Source organism: Pholcus phalangioides, unplaced genomic scaffold (assembly GCF_987345545.1).
Source record: "Pholcus phalangioides strain wild (caught in Gottingen) unplaced genomic scaffold, Ppha-v1.0 ptg000022l_1, whole genome shotgun sequence".
In the NCBI taxonomy this organism is placed as follows: Eukaryota; Metazoa; Arthropoda; class Arachnida; order Araneae; family Pholcidae; genus Pholcus; species Pholcus phalangioides.
The window spans coordinates 26,610,543-26,630,444 of record NW_028301615.1 but is presented as its reverse complement, the minus strand read 5'-3'; the positions used below and the strand labels follow the sequence as shown (position 1 = coordinate 26,630,444).

General features: G+C 41.9%; 2 protein-coding genes across 3 annotated transcripts; one reads left to right on the top strand and one right to left on the bottom strand.

Annotated features, from left to right (window-relative positions):
- Window positions 1-1,558: 1,558 nt before the first annotated feature.
- Window positions 1,559-9,166, top strand: LOC149070111 (neuroserpin-like). 2 transcript variants are annotated; one of them, XM_089249857.1, is made up of 4 exons: window positions 1,559-1,941; window positions 3,926-4,227; window positions 4,318-4,794; window positions 8,173-9,166. In XM_089249857.1, the coding sequence occupies exons 2-4, from the start codon at window positions 3,931-3,933 to the stop codon at window positions 8,623-8,625; spliced, it is 1,227 nt and encodes a 408-aa protein (XP_089105983.1). In that variant the 5' UTR covers window positions 1,559-1,941; window positions 3,926-3,930; the 3' UTR covers window positions 8,626-9,166. The 2 variants fall into 2 exon arrangements, with proteins under 2 accessions (XP_089105983.1, XP_089105984.1); XM_089249858.1 differs by having other exon boundaries at window positions 1,589-1,866.
- Window positions 9,167-14,947: 5,781 nt separating this feature from the next.
- LOC149070110 (leukocyte elastase inhibitor-like) lies at window positions 14,948-19,530 on the bottom strand. The gene is made up of 2 exons (XM_089249783.1): window positions 18,809-19,530; window positions 14,948-15,523 (listed from the first exon to the last, which is right to left on the bottom strand). The coding sequence occupies exons 1-2, from the start codon at window positions 19,466-19,468 to the stop codon at window positions 14,984-14,986; spliced, it is 1,200 nt and encodes a 399-aa protein (XP_089105909.1). The 5' UTR covers window positions 19,469-19,530; the 3' UTR covers window positions 14,948-14,983.
- Window positions 19,531-19,902: the final 372 nt, after the last annotated feature.

The following is a 19,902-nucleotide window of genomic DNA, read 5'->3' as shown; positions in this document are numbered from 1 at the left end:
TAAAAATAGTATATATATACATACATTGAATACATGTGTTTTGCCCACCCCTGGAAAAAGTTGAAATGACGGCCCCCTGTGACGGCGTAATGTTTCGAGTCACCCGGTATATACGGGACTCATTACTTCCTAGATACAATATCTATAGAACGTACTGACCTAGCGGGAAGACGATGCATTTATCGCACCCACGTCCTGCAGCAGGGGTGGCTAGGCTGGGATCTTTGTTGGGGTCTTAGAGGCCAGCTTTCTCACTGCTGCCTCGATAAAGAATTTATAGTATGAAAAAAAACAAAAGTTATAAGAAACGAGGCTGAAGCCTTTCAGCCCCCACAGAAGCCGTGCGTCCTGTGCAGCCACATGGGGCACTTCTCTAGGAAAGGGTGCCAAATCCGAGTGGGAAGTTAAAAAAAAAATTGTTGAGCTGAGAAACGTCACCGGGGGCACCAAAAATAGATCCCGCACGGGCAGAGATTTCTTTCTCTTTTCTGCCCCTACCCATTGGTACATCAAGGCCACCTTAAAACCATCGTAGACCCGGGGCCACAACTAGAGGTTTGGTCAGCCGTGTCAAGCAAGCATTCTGGCACCCTCTTGTAATGTTGAAGCAAAGTTGGGGACGGTTCTTTGGCCGTGCGACCTGTGCGGCTGTATGGTGCACCGCCAGGTGCTGATCCAGGTCGATGTGTCGGGAGAAGCGCATTGTGTAAGTTCGTTGGATTGTCCCGTATTTTACGGGAAAAACCAACGAAAAGGTTAAGAACCGGGCCACTGACTCGAAAAGGTTGAGAACCAGTGCTGTAGGTCACTCACTGATGTGGCTCCTCGGTCTCAAGGTCACTCTTTTGGTCACTCATATGCTTACACACGATCAAAGTCAGCCGTGGTCATTCGCATGCTTACACACCCTTACGCCCATGCTTCCTAACTCTCTGGGTCACCCGTTTCGCCACTCATTCCACTCATTGCGTAGTTGGCCTGGATCGTAGCTCTCCAGGTATTATTTGGATTTAAGGGGTTTGCGGCCTTGGACAAATTTCGCCGCCCTATTTCCCATCCTACTAATTTTCTTGACCATTCATTGCTCAAATTTTCCGCCCTGGGCTATAGCCCGTCAAGCGCTCCCTCCCCACCCCACCCCGTATATACGCCACCGGTCATTCTTCTTTCACCACCAAACGGGAAAGTAGAAATGCGATTTCAGCATTCTTCGGAGAAAGGTAAAACCGCATCAATGCGTTACTTTAAAATAATTAAAAACAAACTCGGCTCCACGTTCTCACAGAAATGATAGGGAAGCTTCCAAAAGTCACGGTGAAATTCACGAGTGGGAAAAAATGGCCGATATTTCCTAGAAAACAGACACAGAGAGACAGAAACCCTATAAAAAAAAAACCAAAAAAAAAACAAGCGTATTAATTGTCGATCCTGCGGTAAAACGAACCACCGTTCAGTCTGATTTCCTTCAGCTGCTGACATCACACACGTCATTATAATACACACCGTACGATGAATAATACACCCACTACGCATTAACTGCCTTTTTCTTTTCTAGTCTGTCTGTCTGTCTCTCTGGAGAGAGTCAGTTGTTGTTACTCAATGTCTTCTTATCCAAGGAAGTTTGTTCTTTGTTTCGCCGTAACTAGAAATACTGGTATATTTGCTATTTGGGAGGTTCCGAGGAAACTATACCGCCATCTTGACCTTCCTGTCAGACTGTGACAGACTTTGATTTGGTTGCATTATAGACGCCTCTTTCTCATTCTCCTATTGGCAAGATTCTTTCATCCCATTTTCTCTTTATATTAGTGTGTGGCAGTAAGTTTGCAACACTCGTTATTCGAACTTTTACCGATTACTGCATTGGTATGTAGATGCGTTTGTACTATATCAAAATTGCTTCTATTATATTTGATTGGTTCTCTCGCGTAAATTGAAGGGGTGAGTAGAAAATTCTTCTTTTTTTTTTTCAATGGTGTTTAGTAACTCATTTGTAATATTCATCAAATCGCAACAAATTCCGGAATCTTTACGTTTTGCGAGATCAGGAGATCTTTCTAGGGAATTTGTTAGTGTTGGGTGTTAATAAACATCCGTGGCAGAATCTAGACACAGAAACAGTCAAAGTTTGGTAACCACTCGACTATTACTATTAAACCGTTCATGCACTTCTTGAACATTCTTCGGAGAAATTTCTAACGATTTGGTTGAATGCACGCACACCCAGTGTAGAATATATACAGGGTGTCCTGTGAGTTCGGCTTTTATTTCATCAACCGTTCGTCGTATTGGTATAGTTCCAGTTTAAAAAAATGCTCAAAATATGCTCAGAAATCACCCTGTGCCACTTTTGAAAGTGAAAGTATAGTATATCACAAAATAAAAAAAAAAATCTAAATTTTTATACGGTCCCCCGTCCTCTAACGTCCAAGTAAAAAGTTGTTGCCCTGTCTCTCCTGAGGCAACAAAAAAAAAAAAAATTCGGAGCATACATTTTTGAATTTTCATGTTCATTTTTGCGCCTCTGAAATCTCACTTCAAGTTAAGCAATGCTCGACTACACTGTAAGAAATATTCCTAGTGATAAACATGCGGTTCTGCATCGAACTCACGACAAACACGCGGCTATTCATATTGAAAATATTTTGATTCACCTCAGTAAAGTGGTGTCTCGCAATTTGACGCTAAAATTCTTCTGGAGCTGTGCATACGCATAGATGAAATTTCCCAATAGATGTTGTAGAGAAAGTATTAGGTATCTGCTGCGGGATTTCAATGACTTATAGCGTCATTGTTTAGTCATATTGCGACCTTTTTCCGTCAATGAGGGGGGGGGGGCATCTTGCGATCGAAGATACTGCCAATTTTACTTTGCAATTGTGTTTTTGGCGTCGTCGATAAGCTAAAATTATTTATATAATGTTCCAGACTCTGCCGAGATCCAGTCCAGCTTCGTGACAAAGAGATAAATCCAGTGGCAAAGTTCTGGCGTTCATTCATTCATTGTACTTCAATTCGAAATTCGTCCAACGACAAATTATTGTCGAATTGTGAGACACCACTGTGTTATGCGTTTGTTACTTCACTCCAGTTTGTACTGGGTAGTTATAGATAAACTGACACTATACTCAGAAGTATGTAGCGCCCATTCTGATAGAGGTTATTTTGATGAAACTTGATATATGATATATAGACCGTGGGGAAAAGAAAAATTCAATAAAAGAATGGTTCCATTTTTTACTACCAGGTGAAAAGTGACGTTTCTGTATCGCAGCCATTTTTCCCCCCATGGTCCAGATGAAATACGTTTATCACAACGGGCGCTACATTTATCACGGTCTACGTTTACACAACGGTCGGAGTAGTGTCAGTATAACTAAACTGCGCCACAATGGCATGGTTATAAGATGCTCGTCTACCACCATGAAGGTTGCCGTTAGGTCCCAGGTTTGAACCGGGGGGGGGGGGGGGGAAGGGAAGAATATAGATAACAAGATATTTTCCCTATCGAGCTTGACACGACCAACGATAGATGGCGCCTTCATTTCCACCTTAACTCGTCAATGGCAGTAAATTGCAAAATAACGATATGGCCGAAGTCGGTGTTTGGTGAAATAGTATAATTGACACTACTCCAATCTATGTAGCGCCCGTTGTGGTGGACGTATTTCATTGGAACTTGGTATATACGTTATTCGAATCACAGAAAAAAAATAACGGCGATAAAAAAGCGCCATTTTTCACTTGGCGGACAAAAATTGAATTTTTTTTTTAATTGAATCTTTCTATCCTCCCTCCCCCCCATGGTCTTCCCCCCATATATCCTAAGTTTCATCAAATTGTCTTCATCAGAATGAGCGCTACATACGTCTGAGTAATGTCAGTTAATTTATAACCACCCTGTATTTTCTTCTTTTACGTATAGGCGATATGGAACCAAGATTTGTGGCACTCTTTGCTGTAATTCTGGTGTCTTCGAGCACGATCATCAGCTGCGACGACACTGGCGATCACACGTGCGATAATGGCGGGTTTTCCCTGGTGTCCTCAGTGAACCATCTAGGTTTCGCTATAGCTAGAGAACTTTACGAGGACTATAACTTCCTGTATTCTCCTCTGGGCTTAGCGACAGCTCTCGGTATGGCTTATCTCGGAGCTAAGGGCCAGACCGCCAAAGAGATCGAAGACTCCCTGATGTATACCGATCTAGGGATTTCTGGTATTCAAGTCAGTATTCAATAATTATCTCCTATTCTGTGTTGAATTCTGATTCGAGAGTTAGATTTTCTTATGAATCTGTGTCCTTCTCATTGTCAGGTCCACGCAGGAATGCACAACATGACGTCGGACATCATAGCGAGAGTCACGAACCAATACACTCTGAATTTGGCGAACGCGTTATTCCTCAAAAATGGACTGAACATCAACGACAGCTACACCAACAATCTGGGGACTTACTACGATGCTCAGTGGATTCATGTAAATTTCTACGATCAACCAGTGACGTCCATGGGTGACATCAACGAATGGGTTCGAAGTTCGACGTCTCATAGGATCCTCAAACTCGTGTATGAGCCCCTGCCACGTGATACGGCCGTTTTTCTCGCGAACGCGATCTATTTCAAAGGGGACTGGAAGGTACAGTTCCCATGTCACGGAACTATCACGGACTATTTCTTTGTGGCCGGCTCGAACAGAGAAGTCACGGTCCCGATGATGATCTTGTCCAAAGAGAAGTTCCGGTACTTGGTAGATGAGCAGCTGGGATATAAGTTCTTGGAAATGCCGTATAAGGTAAATACTTCTTATACATATACAGAGGGATTTAGAATTCATGTGCGAAACCTTAAGGAGTTATGGTGCACATCTATGTGAACAATTTTCGTCGCACCATAATTAATAACAACATATGAAAGTATTTGATACAAACGGTGAACCAATATAGAAGGCGCTGTTTAAAGCATAAAGCGCTGGTTTCACCACTTATTGTTTATTCTATCGTGGATTCAGAATGGCAGGTTCCACGAATCAGGAAAAAATGCGAACATGCATTTCATGCATGGTGCTGTGGACGTGGGTGCGCTCTTAAAGCTCAAAGACTGCTCAAAGTGTTTTCAGGCAAGATGCGTGCCAGATAAAAAAAAAGACACCATATCGGCAATTGAAAGGGTGTCAGTGCAAACGGATTTCTTGTGGTGTCCTCACAATTAGAGGATGCCGCTGCGTACAAGGGAAGCCTGCTGCGTACAAACACCTTTTCCTTTGGGATCGAACGAGGCCCAGGCGTTAACCCCGATCGGAAATTTCAGCCACCATTGCCCCGAAGAGGGACGAGACCACATGTCGGACTTTTATTCAAATAAGTTATAATTCATATAATAATCACACATATGACTTCTTCGCTTCAAAGGTACACGCATGTGCAGTGTTATCAGAATATATATAATTTTGAAGACTAATTTCATTCTTATCCCCACACACACACACACAATTTTAAGGGAGCATTTCTTTTTTCCAATCAGTGTGAGTAATATATAGCTCTATTAAAAAAAATTCCTAAAATTTAAAGTAGTATTTTCACTCCCCAATGAAATTCCGAGGAGTAAAAATTTAATCTTGATGCGTATTGACAAACACTGTGATGTGTGTACCTTTATTTTTAACGGTTTTAATGATTTATTTTTCAAGTTAAGACCTGAGGTAGACATAACTCAAATAGTCCTAGTAAATAAATCAACCCCCTAATTAATTAATTATTTAATTAAAAAAATTATACTTAAAAGGCATTTTGACACATTATAAAACACAAATCAATCGAAAAAATTTGTTTTAATTGTTTTGGCTCAAATTCAAAAAGGATACTGAATCTCAATTACACCATAAAATCGTACGATAAAACCAAAATCAAATTTGTTTTGATTCGGCATAAAATGCCAAAGCAAGGTGGGATTATATAGTACAGAAACATCTCTCGGTACACATTTGAGCGATCATGCAATCGAATATTTACAAGCTGCTAGCGTGAAGATAACAAAATGATCATCCTGATCTGAAACAAAATTATTCATATGAAACGGGTTGTATATATTAAGAAGACACCAACGAATAAGGCAAATACCACGAAAATACAAAAACCTTAATGAATTTCGACACCAATGGGTGTGTCGTCTTCAGAGGAAACATATTTAACCACTAGTCACGCCGACCGAGTTTCCCACTGGGGTTGAATACCAAATCTTAACGCTCGGTTGCTCAGCGGAAAGAACGTCGTGCTCAGAATGAAGCCACGAGCCTGCGTGAGATACTACAGAAGTGAACAGACGTACTTTTTCCGCTGAGCAACCGAGCGTTAAGATTTGGTATTCCACCCTAAGTACTCGGAAACTCGGTCGGCGTGACAAGTGGTTAAATATTTTTCCTCTGAAGACGACACCCATTGGTGTCGAAATGCATTAGGGTTTTTGTATTTTCGTGGTATTTGCTTGGTGTCTTCTTAATATTCTTGGGCAAAGTTGATCAACTCTTCCATGGGTTGTATATACACGGTACATAAATTAAATCTTACAGGCACCGGTAGAACGGTTTTTTGACCGCTGGAAAACACTTCCGATGCGGTCTTTAAGCGCTTCCACAGAATTCCCATCCATATATGAAATGCATATCCACCTTTTCCCGATTCGTGAAACCAGCCATCCCTTCAGCAATCCACGATAGGAACGACGATAAAGCATTCTCATTCTGGACATTCCAATTGGCAGCGACAACATGGCGCAAACTACGAGAGTGGCAAGAGCCGGCATTAAGGCCGACGACAAAGGGCATCTAACGTCGTCCACTGAAAGCGACCTTTACACGTTACCGTTCCTCACTGCATTCCATGCAGACGAGGATTCGGGGCGGGGGGGGGGGTGATAGCCTGATAGCCCCCTCTCAAGAGCCTAATAATATGGGGGAAAATTTCTCTTCCTCGTAAACTATCAAATGCATTAGGCCGGGTACACATTGGACCGATATCTATTCACAGCTGAAGATATCTGCTTCGGCTTCACATTCGCAGCTGAAGGTATCTGCCTCTTCTTCGCTCGCAGCTGGAGATGCCTGGTGCGGCTTCATTCGCAGCTGAAGATATCTGCCTTCGATCAGCGTGAATCCAGAGTGGGCGATGGGAGCTACCACCCCCTCCTAAGAGCCGAATAATATGTGAAAATGTATATGTCCAATAAAATACGGGACCAATAAACGAACTTACACAACAGGACGATAAAACGGACGCTCCTCCAGTCACATCGTCCTGGATCCACGCCTGACTCCATGCAGGCGAGTGTATTCGTTAAAATATAATCCTGAAAAACAGACAATTTTAAGAAAATTTAGCACGTCCGTCGAACATACAAAATGAGGCATGTGGCACAAACTCGGAGAACACGTACTTTTTTTAAATATAAATAATTATATATAGAGTAGATTATTACTACTTGCCATCAAAACCCATGAACGGCAATTATATTATCAAATTTTCAACATCCATGTTCAAGCGGGAAAGGAAAAAGAGAGAGAGAGAGACCGAAGAGAGAGGCGGGAAAAAAACGGAGAGAGTGGCGCGAAAAAAAAGTAAAAAACCGTACTGCGCCTGAACAGATATGTTAAGAGGAGTGAGATCCCATTGGAATCGGAAATTTCTGTCGTCTGATGTTTAGCCGGAAATCACTAGCTGAAGATCTCTACCAATGGGTGAAGTTCTCGTACTTTCTGTGCAACGGGATCAGTCTTGCGAATGCAGACATCTACGTGCATCTTGTTTATCGCTTCAAGTAGACGACCGTCCTAATTGGAGAAACAATAGCTTTAGATCGGTCGTCCACTGGAAGCTACCCATTGCCCCTACAAGGGGTGGACTGACAAGGCTCCAGTCTTGGGGCCCGGGACGATTTTCACCCTTTTTTGTTTTTTCACGCTGTAAATTCATCATAAAGGGGGCCCCGCATAAGATCCTGGCCAGGGAAATGAACCCATGAAAATTCTGAATCACCCCGTTTATACATATGATCGATATATATTATACATATGATACATCACATTTAATGAATTTAAATCATTAACTCGCAATATTGAAGAATGTCATATAATAATGAAGAAACCATTAATTCTGACCAGTTCTTTCATACCTTTCAGGGCGAACAAATCAGCATGTTGGTGGCTCTGCCTCTGCTTTTCAACCAAATCCCGGAACTAAACATGACTTCCGACCTGCTGTGCACCATAAGATCCAACATGGAAGTCAAGAAGTTGGATATAGTCGCCCTGCCTCGCTTCAAGATCGAATCTGAGAAAAACATGAAATCGATCTTGAGAAATCTCGGCATAAGTGAAGCATTCTCCGCCGGGTCAGCGGATTTCTCCGCGATGAAGCCCGGAGGTGGAATCTACGTGTCGGACGTCCGTCACAAAGCCGTAATAGAGGTCAACGAACAAGGCAGTGAAGTGGCGGCAGTTTCCGGCGTACACATCATGCCCATCTCGGCACTGAGACCCCCGGATTTCTTGGCTAATCACTCTTTCTTGTTTTATATAATCGACACCCAAACGGGACTCGTACTGTTTGCTGGACGGCTTATGGAACCGTGATAAAGGAGATTTGGCAACAGTGATACCAGTGCAGTGCGTTCGTACACGTGACCAATATATATTTGATGTCTTTTTCTTATCGGATCACCCGGATATCCACTTAATCTTTTGTGCTTTTGTGTTCCAAGGACCCCCCCCCCCCACCCGTGCCAATAAGACGAAAGCCACGGACCTTTCAACAGAATAACACCTAGTTTATAATAATTTAAATGCAATAAAAGGTAATTGTTTAGTCATCCAAGATTAAGAACCTCCTGAAATCTCTCTGCAAGGACCATTTTGGTCCACCTTGATCTAGGAGTCAGTCGCGTGTTCAAAAGAATACAAAACTTTAGTATTATAATAGACGATTTATAAATCTCAACGAGTTGTTGAAAATTATTGTTGGAATTATTATTGTTGATATTGTGGAAAATATAAACCATTGTTGAATTGAATGAGTAATGTATTTATTATAAGACTCACTTACGAAAAACTAAAAGCTTACTTGTACACTGTATCCCATAAATGCGTAAATAGATTAAAAATTCGTCAAAGAAAATTGAAGTAATTGGTTGAATGTGTGTGTGTGCGGTTTTCAAAAGAACTATTCTCACAAAGGGTGAAATGTTTTTGCTACAGAAAAATAAACTAGTTCAAATTTTTGTCGATGGAGGGCATTGGATGAGAATAAATCGCTGGAAATATACAAAAATCGAAGTGCTATAAAATGCAGGTTGTACGATTTTTAGCTCATTTCTGAATTTTCCTGTTACTTGTGCTTATATAAGGTTTTCGTTTTGATGTTGACACTGGTGGATGAAGTTGTTTTACCTCAGCTATATACGAATCTCCGGCTGAAGCTTTACGAACGTTACAGGCACACAAGAGTTTGAAAAAAGGTTCGGGACCCAAATCAATCTGCATATAGAAATGCTCTCTCCACTTGTTAATACAAGATCCATTGAAAGACATTGCTTGTGGAGATGAAGATTACGAGGAAGAAAATTCATCACTGCCCCACGAGGACTCACACTTTTGAATTCAACTTACTAAAACCTTGATAACTCATGAATGAGCAGCAAAATACTGAGCAGTGATTGCGCCCGGCTAATGAGCGCACTAATTTCTTTAATGTCTTCATATACGTTATTCACAACCAAGTATGTTTTTCCATTAACTAAATGCCTTTCCACGACATGGGTGTTGAAATTTTTCGTCTATCTTGCTTAGATTTCCAGATAACACAAAAGTTCCTAAATTTTCCACCAGATGGAGTTCTAACCTTCCTTATCATTTAGCGCGTACTCGTATTGCTATATCACTACGCCACTTCCATGATTCTATCTAGTATTGGATTGGATTTTGGCTTTATTGGTGCAAAGACCAATTAAGTCAAACTGTGCCAAAACAAATGATCAACTATAAAGATAAATTATAAGATAAATAAGATAAAACTTGTTCTTGTCGTGCCTAACACATGATAAAAAACAATGTTGTAGATTGTAAGAAACTATAATTTATCGTAAAAAACCAATCGCAATGCCACCATTATTCATAACCAAGTATGCAAATCATTAATTAAATGCCTTACTACGACCTGGTTGTTGAAATTTTGTGCCTATCTTGCTCAGATTTCAAGATAGCATAAAAAGTTCCTTAACTTTTCACCACGTGGCGTTCTAACACCTCTTATCATTTAGTATTGCTTACCACTATGCTACTTCCATTAATCTATCTGAAGTTATTCAAGATTATGTGGAATTCCCAATGTTCTTTATTTCTCTCAAATATTCTCATTTTTGCTCCCGGGAATCCCAAAATGATTCTTAGAGGTTGAAAATGATTGTAAGACGCTGCGCATATGGTCATTGTGTACGAGATCTTCAGGTGGTCATAACTTCTGAATGGATGAAGATAGAGCGATGGAAGAGCTGTCTAGGTATACTAAATTAGGCATGCATCCCACGATAACAGCACCTAAAATGCCACCTGGTGGATAATTCTTGAAGTTTTCTACCTTGTCGTGACAAAACAAAGATGTTGGAACAAAATTGCAGCTTAAATTTGTGAAATTCAATTCAACAGGATGATAATACCTTCGCGGGCGCGGTAGCCCAGGTCGATAAGACATTGGCCTAAAGTACCAAAGGGTGTTTAGAGGTGTCGCGAGTTCGATACCCGGTTCGTCCTCGTCAGAAAACTTTCCCGGCACAGGGGTACAACAAAAAACGGTGGCATGACCGCAGAAAAAACTGCTACCGCAGGGAGTCGCCCATCGAAGGGTTAGCGCACCAATCTCTCGATGAGTATAAAAAATAAGCCTGCCGTTCGGAATCGGTAATAAATTTTAGGCCCCGGTCTAATTAGCCCTCGCGTGCTGAAAATGACCGTGGTGCGACAAAAATGATCAAATGATACCTTCGCACCTCGATCCGCATTTGGTACGCTGGTTAGAGCATGGAACACGCATAGCGAAGGTTATGGGTTCGACTCCCCTTAAAACCGGCTGAGGTATTTTTCCACCTCGTTGGGCATTTTATCTGTTGTGGCCTTGTATTTGTATAACGAACTTCTTTTTAACGAATGTCTCGATTTAACGATTTTTTTTTTTTAAATGTTCCTGTACGTATGTTTGTATTATCTCAATCCCGATACAACGATTTTTCACGATTTAACGAATAAAAATATCGTTTATTTGATTCGTTAAATCGGGATTCAAATGTTATACTTATTTATTTGGCATTAAGTACCATTTACTACTGCTGCTTTTACTTTCAACCATGGGAACGTTTCAGTCAAATGTTACGGGGTGAATTTCTCCTGTTATAGAATTGGCAGTAACAAATTTAACCGATTTGCACTGTAAATTACATAAAATCTTTGATTTTCGCGTTTTAGCAAATTGTAATTTTAAAGGGGTAAGACTATTACAACTATTATGAAGGAATTTAATAATTACCCATATGTAACTTACTCTCTGAAATGTTCCATAGAATTTTATTACTTTTGGACATTTTCTCTAAATCTCTTCCCGAGCGAGATATCTCAGCCCAAAGTAGATATGGTAGAAATACATTCGATCTCTCTCTCTGTGTTCTTTCCTCCTCGAGACGCTGTATTGGTAGCGCAGTAAACGAGAATTGATTTTTCTTCCCCCCCCCCCCGTAATAGTTTTACCAGTAAAACAATTGCTTTATGGGAATTTCCCCTCCGACATTTCGTCCCCCAGTACATTTCGCTTGCCCTGACCGAGTGAGTGACCGTATAAGCGAATAAGTATGTGACCATATATGAATGGCCGTGTCATGCTGTCACTCACTTGGTCAGTCATACGGTCACTCGCACATTCACTCACTTGGTCAGTCATACGGTCACTCGCGCATTCACTCACTTAATCATTTATATGGTCATTCACTCAACCGTACACTCACACTCGTTCGGTCGCTCACTCAATCACTTACTCACACGGTCAGGGTAGGTGAAATGTTAATGACGCAATTCCCGGAGACGGTAAACGTACTAGGGGGTCAAATGTCGGAGGCAAAATTTCCGGATCCCCAAAAATATATATAGTGTTACATACAGGGTGTAACATAAATTCGTAAACAGTTAAAAAATTCATAAAAACTGAAGGAATTGGCATATTTGAATGCGCTTTTGCGGAAAAGTCATTCTCGCAAAAAAAAAATATTAGTTCAAATTTTTGTCGACAGAGAGCGCTTCACGTAAGCTTATCACTGAAAATACACAAATCAGAGTCCGATTATGAAGAGCATATGATTAACTCACTCCTTTCTGAATTTTCCTGTTACTGGCGCTTTACGTAAGGTTTCAACATCGTGATGTTGACGTTGGTGGGTAAATCAGTGTTGGGAAGTTGTTTTACCTCAACCACACAAATCACCGGCTGAATCCTTACGACCGTTTCGGAGACAGATGATATTAAAGAAAGGTTTAGGGCCAATCACTAATATCGTGCAGCGCCCTCTATCGACAAAACCTGAACTAATTTTTTTTTCTGTACCAAAGAAAAATCCCCACTCATGTGAGAATGGCTTTTTCGCAAACCACATTAAAAATACCGATTCCTCCAATTTTTATGAATTTTTAAACTATTTACGAATTTATGGGACGCCCTGTACACAGGAAAAGGATGGCCTGAGTAGGATATGAAAAAACAATCTGCTGTGTGTGTGTGTGTTTTCATCTTTTCCCTCTTGATTTATTAAATTTTAAATAAAGATACCGGTTTCAGAGATTTATCGCTGGTACTCCAACCATAGCCTATACAGTCGATCCCGCTTATAACGTTTCCCGCTTAGTGCGACTTATTTTCGTGTGTAGTCTCTAAGCAATTCTCATTAAGATTTCCCGTTTAAAGTGTTTCCCGCTTACAACGTTTCTTCATGATGGTTTTCGGAAAACGTTATAAGCGGGATCCACTGTATACGTCATTCAAATTTCTTACAAAAAACTTGTATGTAAAGCCGTTGACATATTTACAGATGCAGGCGAGTATCGCTGCAAGATATGCATATTGTTGTCTGTTCGTAATTCTGTGGCACTTTGCAGCAGGGATCTCCGACCAATTGCTCGCGAGCACTATGGTGGTCCATGAAGCACTCAGAGTGCTCGTGTCCGATTTTGTGCTCGCGAGCACTTGATCAACGTCATAATTAAATACCTGGTGTAAATGCATTCGAGGATTAAAATCATTCTGATTTTTTATGCATACTTATGTAAAGCTTGCTGTAAGGGTGCTCTTCTTTTGATTATGGGGTACAGACAGTGCTCGTAACTGGAAAGAGGTTGAAAACCTCTGCTTTAGAGTATCAAGATCGTTTAGGTGTTTTCAAAATTGGTGCTTCGTGATGAAATTTTCTCCTAAAAAGTCCTATAAAGTAAGTCGCCCCCATTCCCCCCCCCCCCGACATATTGCCCTGGAGCTGCACTGGCTTCCAGCAGCTGGATTTACGGAAAATTCACCAATAGGGAAATTCACAGACAAATAGTTCATGAAAAGCTGGAAGGCATGATGATGATGATGATGCCAATTCATATACAGTATATGCATACACCAGCTCGGTCATAGACGATGTACCTCCCCCTATGTCCCCCCCCCCGTATCTTCGCCTATGTGAGCGAGTGAATAACTTTACGAGTGACAGCCGCGTGAGTGACCGACCAAGTGAGTGGGTGAGTGAGAACCACACACACACATAAGTGGCTGAATGCGTAATCATATGTGTACTGAGTGAATGACCGTATGAGTGACTGAATGCGTAGCCATATGAGTGACCGAGTGAATGACCGTATGAGTGAGTGAGTATGAGTGATAGAGTGAGTTAACAATGGAGTGAGTACCGTATGAGTGATAGAGTGAGTTACCAATGGAGTGAGTACCGTATGAGTGAGTACCGTATGAGTGATAGAGTGATTTACCAATGGAGTGAGTACCGTATGAGTGATAGAGTGAGTTACCAATGGAGTGAGTACCGTATGAGTGATAGAGTGAGTTACAAATGGAGTGAGTACCGTATGAGTGATAGAGTGAGTTACCAATGGAGTGAGTACCGTATGAGTGAGTGAGTTACAAATGGAGTGAGTACCGTATGAGTGATAGAGTGAGTTACCAATGGAGTGAGTACCGTATGAGTGAGTGAGTATGAGTGATAGAGTGAGTACCGTATGAGTGATAGAGTGAGTACCGTATGAGTGATAGAGTGAGTACCGTATGAGTGATAGAGTGAGTACCGTATGAGTGATAGAGTGAGTTACCAATGGAGTGAGTACCGTATGAGTGATAGAGTGAGTACCGTATGAGTGATAGAGTGAGTACCGTATGAGTGATAGAGTGAGTTACCAATGGAGTGAGTACCGTATGAGTGATAGAGTGAGTTACCAATGGAGTGAGTGAGTATGAGTGATAGAGTGAGTACCGTATGAGTGAGTGAGTATGAGTGATAGAGTGAGTTACCAATGGAGTGAGTACCGTATAAGTGAGTGATTTAGCGGTTAAGGAGTGATCAACTTTCGAGTTACTTTGTGAGTGAGTGACTCACTCACCCGCTCTCTTACTTGCTCATTCACTCGCTCTCATTTGCTCACTCACTAACTGGCTCACTTGATTAATCACTCATTTGTTTATCCACTTATTCACTGCCACTTTGTCGATGAATTTCCCCAGCGCTGAATTGTATTGTCATGTTAGTGGATTGCCTGGCGATGAATTTTCCGCACTCGCAACAGCTAAACAAACGTCAACACCAACAGTAAAACAAAGAGAAGTAGAGCCAAAAACCATGAGAGATCTGGTGACACATTCGTGACACACACATCGTTAAAGAAAAAAGAAATATACTGTGTTTAATATCGATCAAGGTTCGGCAACACGACCCGTGAAGAGGACGAGTCCACTCTTCTTGTCAACTATGTATAACAAGAAAGGCCGGTTGGCGACGAACGAAGGGTCGGACGACCCCATCCTGTTCTCGATTATGACCCCGGTCACGGCTGCAGCCTCGCTGCCTTCCTCATTGACGTCGACGACCGCTTTGTGCATCACCTCGGACACGTACAAGTCCCTGGCTTCGCTGATGCCACTCAGATCAGCTTCGGCCGAGTCGAACAACTTGTTGATCCCGGTTCCGCGGAGTGGTTCCTTCAGCTTGGCTGTGTATTCCAGGTGGAATTTCGGGATGGCGATCCCATCCAGTTTGACCTTCCGAAGTCCCTCGTTGATTCTGCACAGATCCGGAGATTCCAGTTGGAGATCGGGCGAATAATCTCCGAATTTCGGCAAGGCGAACAACATGGCTACGTTTTCGCCCTTGTACGGCATCTCTAGGAATTTATAGCCGGTTTCCTGGTCCTCGAAGTAGGACATCTTTTCCTTGTGAAGGTGCATGAATTTGACCTGGGGGAAAAAAGAAATGAAATAGGCTTATTTTTTTTAATAGTGGCAGCAATGCTGTAGTGACGCCGTGAAACGGGGATAGACCATGTCGTTCATACCAAAAGTAAGTTATATGCCTACCCTCTCTCAGAGCAAATGAATTCGCTGTACCTTTCCCATGCGCGTGCGCAGTAGAAGGGTAGATAACTGTAAATATACAGGATGATTAAAATTGAAGTTCCCCAAAAACTATATCCGAATACAGCCAAAGATATCTTAATGAGACCATGAGAAGAGATTTATGAAATAAAATTGTTAAATTTTCGACCACCAGTTGAAGAAGTGGCGCTTTTTTATTGCATTTTACATTTTCCCATGGCCCACGTAGCGTATATATAAATTTTCAATGGAATACGTCTACCCAGAACAGGCGCTACATAGGTCTGAGTAGTTTCAGTGTACTCAGACATGCTCGGACCAATGTAATTTAGCACCCGTTCTGGAGGACGTACTCCATTGAACCTCGGTATACAACATGGTCCATGGGAAAAATTAAAATTCAATTCCAAAAAACGCCCCTTTTTCTCATGGTGGTCGAAAATTTAACTTTTTTTATTTATTTCGTAAATCTACCACCCCCCCCCCCTCCCCGGTCTCATTAAGATATCCTTATAATTTGGCTGTAAGCGATTTTTTGGGAAAACACTACTCAGAGTACACTACAGCACGGAATAACTGTACCAGTAAATTGCTGGTGAATAGCAGTTTTATTCTTCTTCTCTCCACCTCCCAAAGTTTGCTTCATGGAAATCCTCAACTACGCAGAACCTTACAGGAGAAATAAAGGGCTCTTCCTCCTAGGTCAGGCAGAACTCGACAATATGACATGAAAATGGTGTTACGTAACGATGAATGTCTTCACAAATGATACAAAGTACGATTGGGATGCCTGAATATGCCAAGTGAAGAATTTTTGAAAGAAATTTCACAATCCTCTAGGGTGGGGGGGGGGGGGGGAGAGCGATCCACCAACCTCTCACTGTCCGAGTGAGTGCTTGACCATTATAAGCTACAGGGGACAGAAATTGTCTTTCCTTATGCTCAACGGGACTGTTCTAATAGACAGGAATTGGTAACAGGAAAGTTAATGTCCGTCCTCTGTAGCTTGATGGTAGAACACTCGCCCGGGCAGTGAGAGGTTTCGCCCCCACCGCCCAGAGGAATGTGGATTTTCTTTCCAGAATTCATCTTCGCTTCGTATCCAGGCAATTGCGGTTTGTAGAAATGATGTTATTCAATCCAAACTTGCTACTTGATCATTGTTGCGTCATCGATAGACATTGAAGCGTCAAAGACTTTATACGTTGGCTCATGTATCACTTTTTGGTGTCATTTGAGAGCGATAGTGATTTATTTTGTGACATCTACATTTCACAAAATAATTCACTACAAGCTTACACACCAGAGACACAACTTTTCTTTAACTCGCATCAGTACCGTGATGCGCTGAGTGGAGACTGCAGCCTCCCCCTTAATTTACATAACATGAAAATTCAAGCATTTGTCATTTTTCACTTCAAAATACGGAATGTAGATTGCAGCAGCAGAATCACGCGGAACTAGCATAACTCTGTCAACACAAACACGTTAGGGCTGCACACACACACGTTTCTGCGAGTAACCGATTTGTTAGAAATTCTCCAGACGAATGTTTACGAGGTGCATGTACAGTGCCGTCTTAACGCATGGGCCCACCCAGAAAACATGTAAATTTGCCAGAAATAATCACTTGGCCCGGGAACCCACGACGCTCTTAAGATGGCCCTGTGCATGTACGGTTAAGCAATGAATAGTAGCCCTCTCTCTTGACTTACAGCAATGTGCCCACGAGTATTTTTTGCAACAATACGTTTTCTTGTTAGGCTGCACTCAAATGAGTGCAGTGGGTACAAATGGGGTTAAAGGAAGGAAAGTTATGTCACACTGGTGTATTGGTTAGCGCACTTGCCCGATTTTCACAATGACCGGGTTTGATTCCCGAAAGAGAGAGACAACTAACTTTTCTTTTTAAAGTTTTTCTCCGCATACTATCCAGGAAGTCCTTTTTCTTAGATGTGCTGTAAACTAAGGAAAAAACATCCAAGGATGTCACTCTTCACTATCCACACAAAGGTTTTCAACAGCTGTCCGATGTGAAGACGGATTTAAGAAAAGGGAGAAAATTCAACTGCCGTTACAGGAAGTCGAACTCAAGTCCTCTTAATTGCCGGGTGAGCGCACCAGACTATAAAGGCAACGATTGTCAATCTTTCTTTAGAGCTCGTGTGCTCGATTCCCCGCAAGGGCAGATGAATTTTATCTCTCACACACACATCACTGATTTTTCTTCAAATAGTGTTATGCAGGAAAGTGCCATAGCAGAGAAGGTTATTTTGCAATAGGCAAAAAACGTGATATGATCCGCAGCTGAAAGCGTTTCAAACCCGTGGGTGCCCGGCACGGGTCTCCTGTTGCATATTTTAATTTCTAAATCCAGTCTAGGCTGCTCGGCCCCCCGCTACAAAACTAAGGTTGCTAATAAGCGGATAGAGACTCCTAGAACGGGAGGGGCGGGCACATCCGCCCTCACGCTTAAACCAACAATACAAATTTTTCTCTAAAGGGGGGGGAGGGGGATATCACTCCTTTCCCTCATATGGGTGGTCGTATATCCATTGATCTTCTCGCTCTAACATGCCACTGATCACGACCACCTAGATAACTATAGGTTATATAGGAGGTCGTGCACTGATACGTAGCATTCATATTACCAGTCTAATTGAGCGACTACTCAAATTTCCTTTCAGAGTAGTCATTGATGTACAATATCTGGAATGATTTTAACATTCGCTGACAATTTCTCTCCGGAATGATTTTAACATTAGATTTCAGGAATGATTTTAACATTAGATTTCAGGAATGATTTTAACATTAGATTTCAGGAATGATTTTAACATTAGATTTCAGGAATGATTTTAACATTAGATTTCAGGAATGATTTTAACATTAGATTTCAGGAATGATTTTAACATTAGATTTCAGGAATGATTTTAACATTAGATTTCAGGAATGATTTTAACATTAGATTTCAGGAATGATTTTAACATTCGCTGATCTACAATTTCTGGAATCAATCTGAGCTACCTATTTCTATATAGGTAACTCAGATTGGTTTCCCTAAATTATTGAGGCTTCGTTGAATTCGCTGTTTTTTAGGTCAGTTTACAAAAAGAATTAGAATTTTGCCATAGAAAAAGCTAGTCTCACCTTTTTGGTGCTCTTTTCAGCCTTGAAGAATAGTCCCTCGTGTGTCAATTCCTTGTCGAACTGGACTTTCCAAGTGCCCTTGAAGTATACGGCGTTCAAAATGGCCAGTTTCGTTGACGGGTCGAGAGGCTCAGACAGAAGCTCTTCGATCTCGTTCTCTGTGTTATCGGCAACCCATCCGTTGATCTCGTCTTTCGCGAGTTCACCCCTACCCTGGAAATCGAGCAACCTGATCACCGCACTGTAGTAATCCTTCAGCCCGCTCGCATACTTATCCCTAACTGGATAGTTCTGCTGCACGAAGACACCGTTGGCTACTTTCAAGCTGTACTGGTCGTTGATCTTTCTGTAACCATCCAGCAGTTTACTGTACGAATCGTGGAACCTGTCTTCGACGAGACCGCTACCCTTCAGCTGGAACGCCGACTCCATTTCGTCTGCGGTGCCTCCGTTCGCGCCCAGATACGTCATCGCGAGTGCCGAGTGGACGCTGAGGGGAGACACGAAGTAATTTCCCGGCTCTTTGAGCTGCTTAACGAGCTGTGAGCCCATGGAGTTTATGCTCGTCGCTAGCGGATTCATTTTGCACTGGCTGATGCTGGCAGCTTCAGTGCCGTCGCACAAGAAGACAGCGACGCACGCTATTATTAACAGCGACATCCTATCGCGCTCAAGTAGATATCGGACGGACGGAAGGTAAATGACGAGTGATTGGGTCTCTAGTCTGGTTGTCTATTTAAAACAACGTAATCGAGCGATTAGGACTCCACTAAATAGATAACATAATCGTGAGAGAAAAAACGTATGTTAATCAGAGGAAAGTAGCTCGCATTTGAATATCAATTGACATTGCCCTCCAAAAATTCGTATCATCGCGCTGAGAATCCACACATGCCTTTGACAGAACAAAGGAATTTATCGATACCGTGACGAATACAGATAATTCTGGAAACTAAACTATGTAGCAAGCTTAATAATGTTTCTCTGAGTTATTTGGGGCTTACACCAGCGGTGCACAACCTCCGGCCAGTGGGCCAAATGCGGCCTGCCGAAGTGCACCGTAAGGCCCGTGAAAGGTGTTACTGTAGAAAAAT